Source organism: Elephas maximus, chromosome 4 (assembly GCF_024166365.1).
Source record: "Elephas maximus indicus isolate mEleMax1 chromosome 4, mEleMax1 primary haplotype, whole genome shotgun sequence".
Lineage (NCBI taxonomy): Eukaryota > Metazoa > Chordata > Mammalia > Proboscidea > Elephantidae > Elephas > Elephas maximus.
Genome location: NC_064822.1, coordinates 175,851,859 through 175,871,679, shown reverse-complemented (window position 1 = coordinate 175,871,679; position 19,821 = coordinate 175,851,859). Strand labels below are relative to the sequence as shown.

General features: G+C 41.0%; 1 protein-coding gene across 1 annotated transcript in view; it reads left to right on the top strand.

Annotated features, from left to right (window-relative positions):
• The window catches only part of SYN3 (synapsin III), a 687,937-nt gene that overhangs the window by 40,102 nt on the left and 628,014 nt on the right, over positions 1-19,821 (top strand). The window contains exon 2 of the mRNA XM_049884283.1: positions 11,046-11,506. Coding sequence (XP_049740240.1) covers positions 11,199-11,506 — 308 coding nt within the window. The 5' untranslated portion in view covers positions 11,046-11,198. The remainder of the gene's footprint in view (positions 1-11,045; positions 11,507-19,821) is intronic.

Sequence of the window (19,821 nt, the reverse complement as noted above, 5' to 3'; positions counted from 1 at the left end):
TTAAAATTAATGATCTGTGATTCCATCTTAAGATTCTAGAAAAAGAAGAGCAAATTAATCCGTTAAACCCAAACCGAGAAGAAAGGAAATAATAAAGATAAAAGCAGAAATAAGCGAAATAGCAAACAAACAATAGAGGGAAAAAAAAATCCAAAACCTTGTTCTTTGAAAAGATTAATAAAATGTATCAATTCTTAGCAACATTGATCAACCAAAAAGAGAAAAATTATCAGTATTAGGGCTAGCAGGGGAAATCACTACAGATTCTACAGAAAATAAAAGGATAATAAAGAAATAGGATGACTAATTATATGTTAGTAAATTTTACGACTTAGATGAAATGGATAAATTGCTTGAAATCACATATTACCTAAACTGAAATAAGAAGAAACAGATAATGTAGATTCATAAAAGACATTGAATTCATTATTAAAGTCTTTCCCACAAAGAAAACATCAGCCCCAGATGAAATTCTACCAATAACTTAAGAAAAAAAAATTACACAAACTCTTTCAGAAAATAGATGAGGAAGAAACACTTCCTAACGTATTTTGTGAGGTCAACATTACCCTAATAACAAAACCTGGAAAGACATTACCAAACAAGAAAATTATAGACCAATATTCCTCATATACATGGACATAAAAATCTTCAACAAAATATTATCAGATTGAGTCCTGCAATATATATAAAACGGTAATTCACCATGACAAAGCAGGGTTCATCCCAGAAATGCAAGTTTGGATTAACGTTTGAAAATCAATCAATGTAACTTAGCACGTTAAGTGAATAAATTAGATAGATAAATACAGCTATGTAATCTTCTCAATATTGTTAGGTACTATTGTTTCTGACTCATAGCAACTCCATGCGCAACAAGACAAAATGCTGCCCAGTCCTGCACCATCCTCACAATTGTTTCTATGTTTGAGCCCATTGTTGCAGCCACTGTGTCAATCCATCTTGTTGAGGGTCTTGCTCTTTTTTGGTGAGCTTCTACTTTACCAAGCGTGATGTCTTCTTTCTCCAGGAATTGGTCCCTCCTGATAACATGCCCAAAGTAAGTGAGACAGAGTCTTACCATCCTTACTTCTCAATAGATTTAGAAAACCACTTGGAAAATTCAAAACCTATTCATGACAAAAATTCTCAGAGAACTAAGAATATAAGGGAATGGTGTCAATCTGATAAAGTGCATTTCCGAAAAATGTACAGCTAACACCTTACATCTTATTAGTGATTAAATATTGAACATTTTGTACCTAAGATTGGGAACAAGGTAAGGTGTCTGGTTTCATCAATTTCCATTCCATATTGGAGGGCCTAACTATTATAATTAGAGAAATAAAAAGCATTAGTATTGGAATTTCCAACTCATAGAGGTCCTATAGGACACAGTAGAACTTCCCCATAGGGTTTCCAAGTCTGTAAATCTTTACAGAAGCAGACTGCCATGTCTTTGTCCCACAGAGTGGGCTGGTGGGTTTGAACAACCAACCTTTCAGTTAGCAGCTAAGTGCTTCACCACTGAGCCACCAGGGCTCCTTATAAACAAGTACCGAAAAGAATAATTGAACTTAGCATGATTACAGGATAATTGGTCAATCAATACTAGCAGCAAGCAACTAGAAAATGAAATTTAGAAACCAGTATAATTTGGAATAATACCAAAAAGTTCAAAGAAATTGTTAGGAATAAATTTAAGAAAATATAAGACCTCTAGGTGTAGTGGTTAAGTGCTACAGCTGCTAACCAAAAGGTCAGCAATTCGAATCCACCAGGCACTCCTTGGAAACTCTATGGGGCAGTTCTACTCTGTCCTATAGAGTCGCTATGAGTCAGAATTGACTCGACAGCGGTGGGTTACGCTGAAAATCACAAACCATTTCTGAGAGAAACTGAAGAGGATTTAATAAATGAAGATCTCTATCATGTTCATGAAGTGGAAAACACAATATTGTTAAGATGTCAATTCTCAAACTGAGCTTTAGATTCTATAGTTACAATATCTCAACAGATTTTTTCATACAAATTGATTTTAAAGTACATATGAAAATACAACCTAGACTAAGCCAAAACAATCTTAGGAAAGAAAACCTAAGTTGGAAGACTCATTCTACCTGATTTTAAGACTTTTTATAAAGCCACAGTAATCAAGATGGTATTTGTTGTTGTTGTTAGTCTCACCATCCTCACTCCCAAGGAGCATTCAGGTTGTATTTCTTCCAAGACAGATTTGTTTGCTCTTCTAGCAGTCCACAGTATATTCCGTGTTCTTTGCCAACACCATAATTCAAAGGCATCAATTCTTCTTCAGTCTTCCTTATTCATTGTCCAGCTTTCGCACGGGTATGAGGAAATTGAAAATATCATGGCTTGGTTCAGGTGTACCTTAGTCCTCAAAGTGACATCTTTTCTTTCAATACTTTAAAGAGTTATTTTGCAGATTTGCTGGATGCAATACTTCGCTTCATTTCCTGACTGCTGGTTCCATGGGCGTTGGTTGTAAAGTAAAATGAAATTCTTGACAATATCAATCTTTTCTCCATTCATCATGATGTTGCTTATTGGTCCAGTTGTAAGGATTTTTCTTTATGTTGAGGTGTGATCCATACTGAAGGCTGTAGTCTCTGATCTTCATCAGTAAGTGCTCAAGTCTTCTTTGCTTTCAACAAGCAAGATTGTGTCATCTGCATATCACAGATTGTTCATGAGCCTTCCACCAATCCTGATGCTACTTTCTTCTTCGTATCATCCAGCTTCTTAGATTATTTGCTCAGCATACAGATTGAATAAGTATGGTGAAAGGGTGCAACCCTGACACACACTTTTCTTGATTTTAAAATATGTGGTATTCTCTTGTTCTATTTGAACTACTGCTTCTTGTTCTATGTACAGGTTCCACAAGAGCGCAAGTAAGTATTCTGGAATTCCCATTCTTTGCAATGTTATCCATAATTTTTAATGATCCACACAGTCGAATGCTTTGCATAGTCAATAAAACACAGGTAAACATCTTTCTGGTATTGTCTGCTTTCAGCCAAGATCCATTTGACATCAGCAATGATATATCTCTTTCTACATCTTCTTCTGAATCCAGCCTGAATTTCTGGCAGTTCCCTGTCAGTGATGTACTTGCTGGAACCACTTTTGAAGGACCTTCAGCAAAATTTTACTTGCGTGTGATATTAATGATATTGTTCAATAATTTCTGAATTCTGACGGATCACCTTTCTTTGGAATGGGCGCAAATATGAATCTCTTCCAGTTGGTTGGCCAGGTAGTTCTCTTCCAAATTTCTTGACATAGGTAAGTGAGCACCTCCAGCATTGCATCTGTTTGTTGAAACATGTCGACTGGTATTTCATCAATTCCTGGAGCCTTGTTTTTTACCAGTGCCGTCAGTGCAGTTTGGACTACTTCCTTCAGTGCCGTTGGTTCTTGATTACATGCTACCCCTGAAATGGTTAAATGTCGACCAGTTCTTTTTGATATAGTGACTACTCTGTGTATTCCTTCCATCTACTTTTTTTTTTTTAGTAATTTTTATTCCATCTACTTTTGATGCTTCCTATTTTGCCCATAGAATCTTTCAAAAATTGCAACTTGAGCCTTAAATTTTTTCTTTCAGCCTGAGAAGTGCCGAGTATGTTCTTCCCTTTTGGTTTTCTAACTCCAGGTGTTTACATTTCATTATGCTACTTTACTTTGTCTTTTTGAACTGCCCTTCTGTTCATCTCTTTTACTTCATCATTTCTTCCTTTTGCTTTAGCTACTCAATGTTCAAGAGCAAGTTTCACAGTCTTTTCTGATATCCATTTTGGCCTTTTCTTTCTTTCCTGTCTTTTTAATGACCTTTTGCTTTCTTTATGTATGATGTCCTTGATGTTTGCCAACACTTCGTCTGGTCTTTGGTCATTGGTGTTCAGTGAGTCAAATCTATTCTTGAGATGGCCTCCAAATTCAGGGGGGATATACTGAAGATCGTACTTTGGCTTCTATGGACTTGTTTTAATTTTCTTCAGCTTCAACTTGAACTTGCATCTGAGCAACTGATGGTCTGTTCTGCAGCTGGCACCTAGCCTTGTTCTGACTGATGATATTAAGCTTCTCCATTGTCTCTTTCCAAAGATGTAGTTGATCTTATTTCTGTATTTTCCATCTAGTAAGGTCCATGTGTATAGTTGCCTTTTTTGTTGTTGAAAAAAGGTATTTGCAATGAAGGATTCTTTGATCTTGTAAAATTCTGTCATGCAATCTCTGACATCATGTCTATCACCAACGCCATATTTTTCAACTACTGATCCTTCTTCTTTGTTTCCAACTTTCACATTCTAATCATCAGGAATTATTAGTGCATTTCGATTACATGTTTGATCAATTTCAACCCACAGAAGTTGGTAAAAATCTTCAATTTCCTCATCTTTGGCATTAGAGGTCGTTGTGTAAATTTGAGTAATAGTCATATTAACTGATCTTCCTTGTAGGCATATGGATATTATCCTATCACTGACAGCATTGTACTTTATGAGAGATTTTCAAATATTCTTCGTGATGATGAACATGACACCATTCCTCTTCAATTTGTCATTCCCCGGATAGTAGATCATATGATTGTTTGACCCAAAATGGCCAATACCAGTCCATTTCAGCTCATTAATGCCTAGGATATTGATCTTAATGCATTCCATTTCATTTTTGATGACTTCCAATTTTCCTAGATTCATACTTTGTACATTCCATGTTCTGATTATTAATGGATGTTTTCAATTGATTCTTCTCATTTTGAGTCATGCCACATCAGCAAATGAAGGTCCCAAAAGCTTGACTCTATCCATGTCATTAAGGTTGACTACTTTGAGGAGGCAGCTCTTCCCCAGTTGTATTTTGAGTGCCTTCCAATCTGAAGGGCTCATCTTCTGGCACTGTATCAGACAATATTCTGCTGCTATTCATACAGATTTCAGTGGCCAGTTTTCTCAGAAATAGACTGCCAGGTCCTTCTTCCTAGCCTGTCTTAGTCTAGAAGCTCCACTAAAACCTGTCCACCATGGGTGACTGCTGGTATTTTAAATACCGGTGGCAAAACTTCCATTATCACAACACACAAGCCACTATTGTATGACACACTGACAGACATGTGGTGGCAAGACAGCGTAAGGGTAGACAAATAGATCAATGGAGCATAACAGAGTCCAGAAATATGCCCATGCATATACAGCCCACTCTTGCCAACAAAGGTACCAAAGCAATTCAATGAGGAAAGAAAAATATTTTCATAAATGGTACTGGCAAATGGGATAAAACAGTGGGGAAAAAATGGACCTCATACTTTATCTCATACCTCACCTGAAAATCAGTTTTAGTTGGATCATAGACCTAAACACAAAAGCTAAAACCATTATGCTTCTATAAGAAAAAAAAAAAAAAACACCATAATGCTTCTGTAAGAAAGCTACCTCTATTTCAGGAAATAGCATCTGATCAAGAACTGATGGTATTGAAGGAAGTAGTCCAAGTTGCACTGAAGGCATTACTGAAAAACAAGGCTCCAGGAATTGACGGAATACCAACTGAAATGTTTCAACAAACAGGTGTAATGCTGGAATCCCTCACTTGTCTATGCCAAGAAATTTGGAAGACAACTACCTGGCCAACCTACTGGAAGAGATCCATAGATGTGCCTATTCCAAAGAAAGGTGATCTAACAGAATGTGGAAGTTATTGAACAATATGATTAATGTCACATGCAAGCAAAATTATGCTAAAGATCATTCAGAAACAGTTGCAGCAGTGCACTGACAGGGATCTGCTAGAAATTCAGGCCAAATTCAGAAGAGGACATGGAACAAGGAATATCATTGCTGGTGTCAGATGGATCTTGGCTGAAAGCAGAGAATGCCAGGAAGATATTTACCTGCATTTTCTAATGCAAAGACATTCAACTGTGTGGATCATAGTAAATTATGGATAACATTGCAAAGAGTGGAATCTCCAGAATGCTTAATTTTGCTCATGTGGAACCTGTGTATAGATCAAGTACACGACGGGGAATACTGCATGGTTTGGTATCAGGAAAGGTGTGCATCTAATTGTGTATTTTCACCATATTTATTCAATCTGTATGCTGCCCAAATAATCCAAGAAACTGGAGTATATGCAGAAGAATGTGGCATCAGGATTGGAGGAAGACTCATCAACAACCTGCAATATGCAAGTGACACAACCTTGCCTGCCGAAAGCAGAGGACTTGAAGCACTCACTGATGAACATCAAAGACTACAGCCTTCAGTATGGATTATACCTCAAAATAACCAAAACCCAAAACCAAACCCACTGCCTTCAAGTCGATTCTGACTCATAGCAACTCTACAGGACAGAGTAGAACTGCCCCGTAGGGTTTCCAAGGAGCACCTGGTGGATTCAAACTGCTGACCTTTTGGTAAGCAGCCATAGTTCTTAACCACTATGCCACAAGAGTTTCCATAAAGAAAACAAAAATCCTCACAAGCGGACCAATAAGCAACATCATGATAAACAGAAAAAATATTGATGTTTTCAAGGATTTCATTTTACTTGGATCTACAATAAACACTCATGAAAGCAACAGTCAGGAAATGAAACGACATATTGCATCAGGCAAATCTGCTGCAATAGACCTCATTAAAGCATTAAGAAGCAAAGATACCAGTTTAAGGACTAAGGTGCGCCTTACCCAAGCCATGGAATTTTCAGCTGCCTCATATACATGCAGAAACCCTGGTGGCGTAGTGGTTAAGTGCTACGGCTGCTAACCAAGAGTTTGGCAGTTAGAATCCGTCAGGTGCTCCTTGGAAACTCTGTGGGGCAGTTCTACTCCGTCCTATAGGGTCGCTATGAATTGCAATCGACTCGACGGCAGTGGGGTTTTTCATATACATGCGAAAGCTGGACAATGAATAAGGAAGCTGTCTTTTAGAAAAATTGATTCATTTGAATTTATGGTGTTGGTGAAAAATATTGAATATACCATGGAATGCCAGAAGAATGAACAAATTTGTCTTGGAACAAGTGCAGCCAGAATGCTCTTTAGAAGCAAAGATGGCTAGACTTCATCTCGTGTACTTTAGACATGTTATCAGTAGGGGCCAGTCCCTGGAGAAGGACATAGTGCTTGGTAGAGGGTCAGCGAAAAGGAGGAAATCCCTGGACAAGATGGATTGACACAGTGGCTGCAACAATGGGCTCAAAAGTAGGAAGGATTATGAGGATGGCACAAGACCAGGCAGCGTTTAGTTCTGTTGTACACAGAGTCGTTATGAGTCTGAATCGACTTGATGGCAGCTAACAACTACTAACAACAGCAACATAAGAAAATTAAATGTAACATCTTTGTGCTCTTGGTGTTGGCAAAGTTTTTTTAAGAACAGATCCAGAAAGCACTAACTATAAAAGAAAAATTTGGTAAATTGAACTTCATCCAAGTTAAAAACTCCTGTTTATCAAAGCATTTGGTTATGTATATATGTGATTTTATACATTTATATATAAATATGTATACATATGTGTATAACAAAAACTTACATATATATGTGTGTGTGTATATATATATATATATCTGAATATAAAATACACCCACTCCACTTATCAACATGGTTAGGTTTCAAAGACCAGGTCATTATGCAAAATCAGCGGTTATGTAAGAGTCAGGGGCTGGGCCCTGTGTTCAGTGCTGGTGGCCTCCCCCCCCCCCGCCCACTGCCCATCAGGCACCAGGGTGCATCTAGGGATGTGCATGTCATGGCAGGCCCCTCTTCCCCACCAAGCCTTCCCTATCTCTGCGGAACCCACAGGGGTTGGGGGTGGTGGTGTGGTGTGGTGTTGCACGCTGCCCACCACCTCTTCCTTCCCGCTATCTGCCCTGAGCAGGGACCCCACTAGGCCTTCGTCAGCCCTGGCCCTAGCCCCTTGTGGCCCTTCTCCCTCGGCCCTTCCCTCCTCCCCCCACTGACCTCCCTGACACCTTTAGGCCCTCCCAGCCTCCCCCGCCCACTTGCGTCTCGCATAGTCTGCTGTCACCCTGCACCTCTAGGGGGGAACCAAGACTTTGAGAAGGAATGAGAGAAGGCGTTCCCTGGCTGGTCAGGAACCCCTTTGGGGTGACCTGTGGAGGGTGCCCAGGCCCTGCCACAGTCTAGTGTGGGGCCCAGACCATTGGAGATGCCACCTAAGAATTTTTTCTCAAGTTGTTGAAATTCAAAACATTGTTATAATGAAATAGTTGATAAGTGAGTAGGTCTAATCCTAATAACAAAAATATGGAATTACGATCTTATCCTGTGTTATAAAAAATAATTTTTCTCATTGGGATATTTTGATCTCAAGTAAACAATTCACTTTTTGTAAGAGTTATTTTATTCTTCCAAGTGTCTGCTCACGAAGGAAATGAAAAGACATGTCACAGACTGGGAGAAAATATTCTCAATTCACATATCTGACAAAGGACTTGTTTCCAGAATGTACAAAGAACGCCTACAAATCAATCATAAAAGAATAAACAACCCACCTTTTAAAAATGATCAAAGAACTGAACAGACACTTCACAAAAGAAAATATATTAATAGCCGGGAAATCCAAGAAAGTTGTTCAGCATCATTTGTTATCAGACAAAAGTAAGTTAAAACTACAAGATACCATTTTACACCTACTAAATTGCTAAAGCAGCCCTGGTGGCACAGTGATTAAGTGCTCTGCTGCTAGCCAAAAGGTCAGTGGTTCAAACCCACCACCTGCTCTGGGGGAGAAAGATGTGCGAGTTGGCTTCCGTAAAGATTGTTGTTGTGTTTGTTGTCAGGTGCTGCCGAGTTGGTTCCAACTCTTAATGACCCTATGTACAACAGAACAAAACACGGCCTGGTCTGGCGCCATTTTCACAATTATTTTTATGCATGAGCCCATTGTTGCAACCACTGTATCAATCCATCTCATTGAGGATCTTCCTTTTGTTCACTGACCCTCTACTTTACCAGGCATGATGTCTTTCTCCAGGGACTCATCCCTCCTGATAACATGTCCAAAGTACATGAGACAAAGTCTTGCCATCCTTGCTTCCAAGGAGTACTCTGGCTATACTTCTTCCAAGACAGGCTTGTTTGTTTTTCTGGCAGTCCATGCTATATTCTATATTCTTCACCAACACCATAATTCAAAGACATCAATTCTTTGGACTTCCTTATTCATTATCCAGCTTTCACATGCATATGAGGCGGTTGAAGATACCATGGCTTGAGTCAGTCACACTTTAGTTCTCAAAGTGATATCTCTGGTTTTTAACACTTTAAAGAGGCCTTTTGCAGCAGATTTGCCCAATGCAATGAGATGTTTGAGTTCTTGACTGCTGCTTCCTTGGGTGCTGATTGTGGATCCAAGTAAAATGAAATCCTTGATAACATCAGTCTTTTCTCCATTTGTCATGATGTTGCTTATTGGTCCACTTGTGAGGATTTTTGTTTTATTTATGTTGAGGTACAAGTCACACTGAAAGCTGTAGTCTTTGATCTTCATCAGTAAGTGCTTCAAGTCCTCTTCACTTTCAGCATGCAAGATTGTCATCTGCATATCACAGGTTGTTAGTGAGTCTTCTTCCAATTCTGTTGCTGCATTCTTCATATAGTCCAGCTTCTCAGATTATTTGCTCAACATACGGGTTGAATAAATATGGTGAAAGGCTACAACCTTGATGCACAGGGTTGATTACAGCTTTGGAAACCCTGTGGGGTAGTCCTACTCTGTCCTATAGGATTGCTATGAGTTGGAGTAAACTCAATAGAAACAGGTTTTTTTTTTTTTTTTGTTGTTGTAGTTGTTGTTAGACTGGCTAAAATTAAAGAGATTGACAACACACAGTCACTTCAGAATAACTATTGATACATACAACATAGATGAGCCTCAAAACCATTGTATTGAGGAAAAGAAGCCATTCACAGAAGAGTACATGCTATGTGATTACATGTGTGTGAAGTCCAAGGACAGGTAAAATTAATATGTGATTAATATATGACCCAGAAGAGTTTTGCACAGAAAGGGGCACAAGAGAAACTTCTGGGGTGATAGAAATATAATAGATCTTATACCAGCATATACGCTTATCAAAAGTTGGAGAATTGTACACTTAAGATCTATCATTCCACTATTTAGGTCAATTAAAAAAAAAACAAAAAAACCATGGCCATCAAATCGATTCCAACTCATAGCAACCCTATAGGCTATAGGACAGAGTAGAACTGCCCCATAGGGTTTCCAAGAAGCAGCCAGTGAATTTGAATTGCAGACCTTTTCAGTTAGCAGCCAAGCTCTTAACCTGAGCCACCAGGGCTCAAATCCATGGTTTACATAATCATTTTTCTCAGTGAGGTATTTTGATCTCAAAAGAACAATTGGTTTTTTTTGTTTTTTTTTTTAACTTGTTTTATTCTGTTCAGAAAAGCAATAAACATGTATTCTAGAAAATCTGGCAAGCCTAGATAAGTAGAAAATAGAAGAAAAAACAAGGAATGCAATCACGTTACCCAAATATAATCACTGTTCACATTTTGATGTCTTTTCTTTCCAGAGTTACTTCAGTTCTACATGATTGTAGTCATTCTGTACATATAATTTTGTATCATGATTTTTCTTAAATTTAACATTATATTACTACAACCAAAAATTTTTAAAAACCCTTCTTAGGTACCCTTTTTAATAGCCACAAAATGATTTCATTTAGAGACTGTGCCTTGTTTGATTGAGATACTTTCCCGTGTTTTGCTAGTGTAAATAATGCTGTGATAAACATATTTGTTCATGAGGCTTTTTCTGTAACTCAGATTATTTCTTTGGGATAGAATTCCAGAAAATCAAAATTATAGGTTAAAAGGATGTGCATATTTTAAGCCAAACTGCTTTCCAACAGGATGTTACAATTTGCATGACCACCAGCAATAGGGCAGGAAAAGTGCCATAGCTGTTTGCCCTTGAAGGGGAGCAGGTCGTTTCCTCTAATGGATTCCTTGGCTTATTTCCAACAGGTACGAGAAAGCAGCTGAAGTGGACTTCTGGTGGTACAAGATTCCTCTGCCTCTTCAGGCCCCAAGTTCTATCAGCCCTTCTACCTGGCAGCCTGTGTTCAGGGCCTCACTAGACAGAGTGTGAGAAGGAACAAGCCATCTCCATCCACAGCCATGAATTTCCTCCGGCGGCGCCTGTCTGACAGCAGCTTCGTGGCCAACCTGCCTAATGGCTACATGACAGACCTGCAGCGCCCAGATAGCTCCACCAGCTCCCCTGCCTCCCCGGCCATGGAGAGAAGAGCCCAGCCCCTAGCCGCCTCTTTCTCTTCCCCAGGATCCAGCCTTTTTAGCTCCTTCTCCAGTGCTATGAAGCCGACCTCACAGGCTCCCTCAGGTTTGATGGAGCCTCCAGCTCCCTCCACACCTGTTGTTCAAAGGCCTAGGATCCTACTGGTGATTGATGATGCCCATACGGACTGGTAAGTATGAGTCTGCAGGTGCTTGTCCACTTTCTGGGATCAGAGATGAAGTAACTCACCTCTTGGGAAGAATAGAAGGGAAGAGCTATGAGAGGCTCAGGTGGTACCAGAGCCTGACTGGAGGGAGGGCAACGAATGTTTACTAAGTGTCTTCTGCGTGCCAGGTGCTGTAATGCCTACTTTGTGTTAGATCCCCTTCTTTTTTTTTTTTTAAATAATTTTTTATTGTGGTTAAAATACAAACAACACAACATTTGCCAATTCAACATTTTTCACACATACAATTTAATAAAAGCAATTGTATCAATCACGTTGGGTGTTGTTAGGTGTTTTCGAGTTGGCTCCAACTCATAGCAACTCTATGTACAGCAGAACAAAACACCGCCTGGTCCTGCACCATCCTCACAATCGTTGTTATGTTTGAGCCCATTGTTCTAACTACTGTGTCAACTCATTTCATCACGTGTCTTCCTCTTTTTCACTGACCCTCTACTTTACCAAGCATGATGTCCTTCTCCAGGGACTGGTCCCTCTTGATAACATGTTCAAAGTACATGAGATGAAGTCTTGCCATACTCACTTCCAAGGAGCACTCTGGTTGTATTTCTCCCAAGACAGATTTGTTCCTTCTTTGGGTATTCCATGGTATAGTCAATATTCTTCACCAACACCATAATTCAAAGGCAGCAGTTCTTCTTTGGTCATCCTTATTTGTTGCCCAGCTTTTGCATGCATATGAGACAATTGAAAATATCATGGCTTGGATCAGGCATATCTTAGTCTTCAAAGTGACATCTTTGCTTTTCAAAACTTTAGAGAGGTCTTTTGCAGCAGATTTGTCCAATACAATACATCGTTTGATTTCTTGACTGCTGCTTTCATGGGTGTTGATTGTGGATCCAAGTAAAATGAAATCTTTGACAATGTCATGTTAGGTAACCATCACCAATATCCATTGCCACATTTTTTATCCCCATAAACAAAAACTTAATGCTACCTAAACAATCATTTCCCCTTCCCTTATTCTTCCTGCCCTGGTAACCATTATTAAACTCTAATCTGTATACCTTTTCCTATTCTAGGCATTTCATACTAGTGAAATCCTACAGTATTTGTCCTTTGTGATTGACTAATTTCACTCAGCATAATGTTTTCAAGGTTCACCCATGTTGTGGCGTGTATCAGAACTTCATCTCTCTTTATAAAACCAAACCAAAACCTGTTGCTGTCGAGTCAATTCTGACTCATAGCGACCCTATAGGACAGAGTAGAACTGCCCTGTAGAGTTTCCAAGGAGTGCCTGGTGGATTCGAACTGCCGACCTTTTGGTTAGCAGACATAGCACTTAGCCACTACGCCACCAGGGTTTCCATTTCTCTTTATGGGAGAGTAATATTCCATTGTATGGATGTACCACATTCTGTTTAACCATTCATCTGTTGATGGGCATTTGGGTTGTTTCCACCTTTTGGATGTTGTGAATAGAGTCCCTTCTAAGAGCTTTACATTTACAGGTGTGCAATCCCTCACCTGCAACTCCAAAGTCCAGAAAGCTCTGAAAACTAGAAAATGTTTTGTTACCCGTTTGGTGGCAAAGTCTGATCGAAATTTAAGTGAGGCTGTGTTAGTCTTAATTAGACCATGGTGCTTATTCATAGATTTACTGCAAACATCGTAATGTGTTTGGTATGAGGTGTTGCCCAGACCCCACTGGAGGTAGAATGTAATACACCAGGTTACCTTTCTAAAAATGGAATAATTCTTAAATCCGAAACACATCTGGCAAGTGCTTAACCTTTTTCAGCCTCACCGCCCCCCCAAAATGGAGTTGCTACGAGGTTAAAAGAAACCAATTCAGGTCTATAGTCCTTACTTAAAACCTTTGGGATCAGAGTGCCCACGTTTGCATCCCAGCACTTCCATGCTGGGACCAGAGCCTGTCCTCCTAACCACAGAGGTGGGCGAAAATGGCTTGCCTTCCTGTACTCAGGCAAAGCCCACTAGATGGTAAGTTCTCCAGGGGCAGGGACCAGAAGTGTGTCAAGGTCATCACAGCAGGCGTTGTGTGGATAGTTACCGAGCACCTATTCAGTGCCAGGTACAGCCTAGATACTCAGGTATAGAACAAAATAAGTCCCTGCTCACATGGAGCTGTATAGTTGGGGAAGAGATCTCTGTAATGGGTTGAATTGTGTCCCTCCAAAATATGTGTTGGAATCCTAACCCCAATACTTGTGATTGTGATCTCATTTGGAAATAGGTTGTTCTTTGTTACATGGATGAGGCTAGATCAGTGTAGGGTGTGTCCTAAGCCTTATCACTTCTGAGTTATAAAAAGAGCAGAGTAGACACAGAGACAAGCACATACTGGAGAAGACTGACGCCTTGTGAGGATTGTCAAGAATCAAAGAAGGCTAGGGCTTCAGCAAGGAAGGAATTGACATGGCTGACAGTCTGATCTGGACTTTTAGCCTCCAGAACTGTGAGAAAATAGATTTCTGTTCTTTAAAAGCCATCCACTTGTGGTATTTCTGTTACAGCAGCACTAGGAAACCAAGGCAGTCTCTATCCTAAATTTTAGATAGAGAGATATGGTAAGTATTACCAGTCTAGCTGAAGACACAGAATTTGCACCCCTGGGAGGAAGCCCATATGTGGAGACAGGAAAGCCTGGGACAGGTGAGTGCCTTGATGGGAGCCAAAGCATTTCTGACAGTAGATCCATGGATAGCCACTGGGGTGGAGGAAAAGGTTGTGTGCATGTGTCTCCAAAGGCTGCCATATATAGTAACCCATTGCCAGTAGACTCATAGCAACCCTGTAGAACAGAGTAGGATTTCCAAGGAGCGGCTGGTGGATTCAAACTGCTGACCTTTTGGTTAGCAGCTGAGCTCTTATCCGCTGTGCTACCAGGGCTCCTGCCGTATAGTAGGCAACAGAATTTGTTAAATGAGTAAATGAATGCATCCAATTAACTGAGCATGCCAGATTGCCCTCTGTTATGCTAATATGCACCTGTACTCACATTCATTCTTTTAGAGGTTAAATTGAGGCTGTAGAAAGACAATAAATAATGGTTTGGGAATGGTTACACCTGTGCAATGCAGTGGGATCTATGAATAATTTATAATACATGTGCAATATAGAGTCAACATTAAAACATGTTTAGTAGGTTAAACCATCAGTCTCTTTCCTGATAAGAAATCACTTCAACTTAACCAAGATGGCCATGTGAATGGCCTCTGTTCTGATCCAGTGAGAATCATCTTCGGTGTTAAGGTGTCAGCTTCTGCTTGAATGCTTTTATTATGAAACCTTGCTTAGCTCTGTTCATACATTTATGTAAAGCGTGGTCTTTAGGTTCTGGGTTTAGGGATTAAGTTTTGCAGAGGTGTTGCTTCCAGCCATGCTTTTCTGTACAATGGTGTAGTTTTGTTCCACCTGGCTGCACCCTTGCTGTACTCTGTCTCCCTTTAACCCAGCCCTCAACCTTGACTGAGTTCTCTGCTGACTGTGTTATCACAGGCTCAACCAGGGTATGCTGGGGCTGTGGTGTCAGGAAGAGCATTTAAAAATCTATATGTCAAGAACGTTACTTCCTTCATGGAGATTGAGCAAGAAACAAATGGCAGTATGGTGTAATCATTAAGACTACAGACTGGAACTATGCTGTTTAGGCTCAAATGCCATTTCAAACTTACAGTCACTGTATGACCATTGGCAAGTTACCGCACCCAAATGGGAATAAAAATAGTACCAACCTCAAAGAGTTAATATGTGTAAATCAGGTTAACATCTGAGTGAATGTACGTAAAGTGCTTAGAAAATGTCCATTAGGCAGTAAGTGCTATTTAAGTGTGTATTATTATTGCAGACTATTGTGACCCTCCCTGTGTGATGTTAATTATCTTTTCACAGCAGCCCCTCCTGGGAATGCCTGTTTAGTCTCCTCATGCCCAATACTGGGCAGGCTGGGTTAGGATCTACCCTATTGTGCTAAGGTTTTCTATTGATTGCTCTCCCCTGTTAATTCCTGGGTGGTGAAGTTGGATCTCTTTCTCCCCAGTGCTCGTGTGGTATGTAATGTAGGGGCACACTGGACGAGGTTGCAATGCAATGAATGGCCTTGGCTAAGTATCATTGGAGTTTGAACTTTGGTCTTTAGTGTCTTGTAGAGTAACAGCTTTCACCAAAGCCCTTCTGCAACAAAGGTCTTTATAGTGACCTCAGAAAACAAAAAATGGGAAATTGGCTTCAAGCACTCAGGCTATAAACAGACCAAAATCCAAAGAAGTGCAATTTTCAAGTGCTTTTTGTACAAGTTTGACAAGTGCTGAATCATTGTGAGTAAGGGTCTTTCAACGTGCCCTTTCCGATCACTGGACCGTGTTTCTGTGAGTAAGTTACTGACAGGCTGTGATTGGGTAAAGTAAAGACAAAGAACTAAGATCATGATTGGGTGATCTGTTCTTGTTTTCTTTTACTAGACTTGATCTCTTGGCTCAGGGATCCTGGGTCTATCATATGATGTTTGTTTTTTGTTATGTGGGCTACTTATGGTATTGGGTAGATCTTTAACTCGCTTCCTTGTTAGTTTGTACATGTGTCCATAGTCCATTGAACTGATTAGAGTACTCTGTTCTGCCCTTTGATGTAAATTTTTATTGTTTGATGCTCTATAGATCCTGACAAACAAGTTGGTTTTTGTGCTTATGGCCTGCTGTGGTTAGGTTAACCCTTTATTAGTCTCTAATCCAAAAGAGGAAACCCTGGTGGCATAGTGGTTAAGTGCTACGGCTGCTTACCAAAGGGTCGTTAGTTCAAATCCTCGAGGCACTCATTAGAAACTCTATAGGGCAGTTCTACTCTGTCCTATAGGGTAGCTATGAGTCGGAATCGACTCAACGGCACTGGGTTTGGTTTTTGGTTTTGGTAATCCAAAAGAATGACCAATGTGAGAGTTTTAGGCAGTGCACACTGGTGGGAACGTCCTTGGCCAGAGGAGTTTCTCCCGGTATATTTCAAACACACCTCATTTAAATTAGGTCTTGAGTATGAAAATCTTTGGTTTACGGAGTTCTTCTTGCCCCTTGGTCATTAAAGTGGGGTGGAAGTGAGAATCTGAGTCTCATGATGGAAGTTGGCTTTCGTATTCATTGTTTGTGACAGAGGGGGGCTTCCTACCCACAGACACATCACCTTCTCATATAGACCCCATCCTAGGTTTCTCACAAATTTCCTAACTTCTCTGAACCTCAGTAAGTTTCCAACTTTCTCCAGGGTGATGCTGGCTGCCTTAAAAGCAAACCAGCTGCCCTTGAGTCAGTTCTGACTCATGGCAACCCTGTGTGTGTCAGAGTAGACCTGTGATCCATAGAGTTTTCAATGGCTGAGTTTTTGGAAGTAGATTGCCAGAGCTCTCTTCGAGGCATCTCTGAGTGGACCCACACCTCCAGTCTTTTGGTTATGAGCCTAACGTGTTAACCATTTTCACTACTCAAGAAAAAAAAAAAACAAAAACCCATTGTCCTTGGGTTGATTCCGACTCATAAGGACCCTACGTACACTACAGGACGGAGTGGAATTGCCTCACAGGATTTTCAAGGCTGTATAGAAGCAGATTGCCACATCTTTTCCCGGCAGAGCAGCTGGTGGGTTCAAACCACCCACCTTTCAGTTAGCAGCCAAGCGCTTAACCACTGTGCAACCAGGGCTCCTTTTGCATCACCCAAACAAAAAACCAAACCAAACCCCTCGCATGGGGTCGATTCCAACTCAGCAGCCCAGGGACTCCAAATATCCCTGCAGAATCCCTGAAGGGTGCCTATGCCCTGCTACCAGGAATAGCCAGCAGGTGGCGCTCCAGCCTCACAGTCCTAGGCAGCTTTGGCAGAGTCTGAGGCTGCCTCCAGGTCAGCCCTTTCCCCAGCCCCTCCTCCATTGTGCAACTGTCTCTGGAGAGGAAGAAGTTGTTAAAGGGGAGAAGCCAGCTCCCACAGTCCCATTCTTACCCCTTTGAGATGATAATGAGACGGGAGATGATCCACTGTCTGGACTGAGAGTGAACCCACCCTGGACAATGCTGCTTACTTTTCTATCCTCCTTAGCCCCAGACTCTTTGCTCTATCTTCCCATTCCTAGTCCAGGATCTTCCTGCAGAATCAGGTTTCCATATCGAGGAGGGATTGCAGGAAACTTCCCACACTTCCCCCCTTGCAGAGGCCAGCTTTCAGACTCAGAACCAGCGTGGGCCCTCAAAGGACAATCTGATACCTGAGGGGAAAGTCCCTTCATCTTCTGAGGAGAAATAAAAACCAATTGCCACAGAGTTGATTCCAATTTATGGCGACTCCATGTGTGTCAGAATAGAACTGTGCTGCACAGAATTTTCAGTGATTGATTTTTTGGAAGTACATTGCCAAGCCTGTCTCTGGAGGTATCTCTGGGTGGACTCGAACCGGTAACCTTTCAGTTAGTAGCTGAGTGTGTTCAACTTGGGACCACCCAGGTCCCTAAGCCACCTTTGCTGTGGAGAAGGACTCATGGCTGAGTATTTTAGGATATTACCACTTGTTGGCCCATGGGGGGTTGCTTTACCCCTAGAGGTGAACCTGGCTAGGGCAAGGATGGTTGGATAGCCTTGGGCCAGCCCCACCTAGAAGGTCTAAACTAAAGTTGATGCTGTCCTCCGGCATCAGGGGAGATCAGTCAGTCTTTTGAACAAGGGAAAGGAGAAATTAAAAAATGGATTTCAAGCTCAGCTTTCCCTAGCCCCACTGCCTTGCCACTAGTTCAAACACTCATCTCTTGATTAGAATTTTCTAGAAGCTTCACTGGTCTCTGGCCTCCAGTCTTGCACTCATATCTGGTCACCCTCCATGTTACCACCAGAGTATGATCTTTCCGAAGCACAAATATCATCAGTTTGCTACCCCCCACCCCCAGTCCCTTTTATGATCCTTTGGGTCACCTCATTGCCCTCAAATTAAAATTCAGAATCTTGAGCCTGTCTGTCTTCCTCTATTCTATCTCCACAGCCCCACTTCTTGCTTTGCTGTTTATTCCACAAGAATAGCTAACAACTTGTAGTTCTCAAATACACCTTTCTGCCTTAGCACTCTGTCCTTGCTACCAGAACACCCTCCCTATCTTGGTGCCTTGGCCAATTTCCATTCATTTGGAAAAACCTGCTTTTTACTTTCTCTGTGAAGCCTTCCCTGACACACCCCACCTTGCTAATAGTGCTACTTCCTTTGTGTAACTTGAAACATTTCGCTGTGCCATTGTGGCACGTAACACATTGTATAACCATTGTCGCCTAGATGCTTATCTCGTCCACAACAACATGGCAGGGTCTCTTTCTTCATAGCCCTGATGCTCAACACATGGTAAGTGTTCAGTTAACATATGCCATTACCCAGCCCCAGTCCCAGCAGGATGACCTTTCATGGGCATAAAGGAGTTCTGAAGGGTCCCTGGTGGTACAATGGTTAAGCGCTTGGTTGACCATTTGAACCCACCCAGCAGCTGCCATCAGCTTCCTTGAAGATTCCAACCTAGAAAATCCTATGGAGCAGTGCTACTCCGTCACATGGGGTCACCATGAGTCGAAAATCAATTCAACGGCACCCAACAACAACAACAAAGGAGTCCTGAATCTCTCCTTACCAAAGAGATCAGTAGTAGGAGAATACGGTTGAGGGATTCTGTTTTATTCACCTATGTATAAAATCTTATTTTCCAGGATGCTAGAGTAACTGTAAGGCTGCTATTTGAGATTGTTAAAAAAAAAAAAAGCAAAACAACTTTAATAATGTGCACAGAATATACCCGAGGCCCAGGTTTGATTTTCAAAATCAAAATATTTAACAACAACAAAAAAACACAGCCAGGTTAGGGTCTTTGTGCGCCTCAATCTCTCTTTCACCTACAAGTTCTCTGGAGCCTGGACAAGGTTGGGGAGGGGCTGGGAGGGTAGAAGCCTTAAGCATCGGCCTCACCAGTACCTCCAGTGGCCTACAGAGCCCTGGCTGTCCTATCCTCTTACCTCACTTGTGGCAGCGTTCCCAGAATGTCTGCAATTCCATTTCAACAATGATCTATTATTACCTTCCCTTTTATTCCTGGCACTTTCCTACGGTGTTTTTTTTTTTTTTTTTTTTTTTCTTCTTCTTTCTTTCTTTTATTTGTTGGGGAGGAACTGAAAGGGGTATCTTGATTTGAAACACCCCTCAGCTACCATCAGCCCAGCCTGGAGTATATCAGACTACACCTTACTGAATGATGGCTGGCTCAGAATACCCATTAATAAGCAC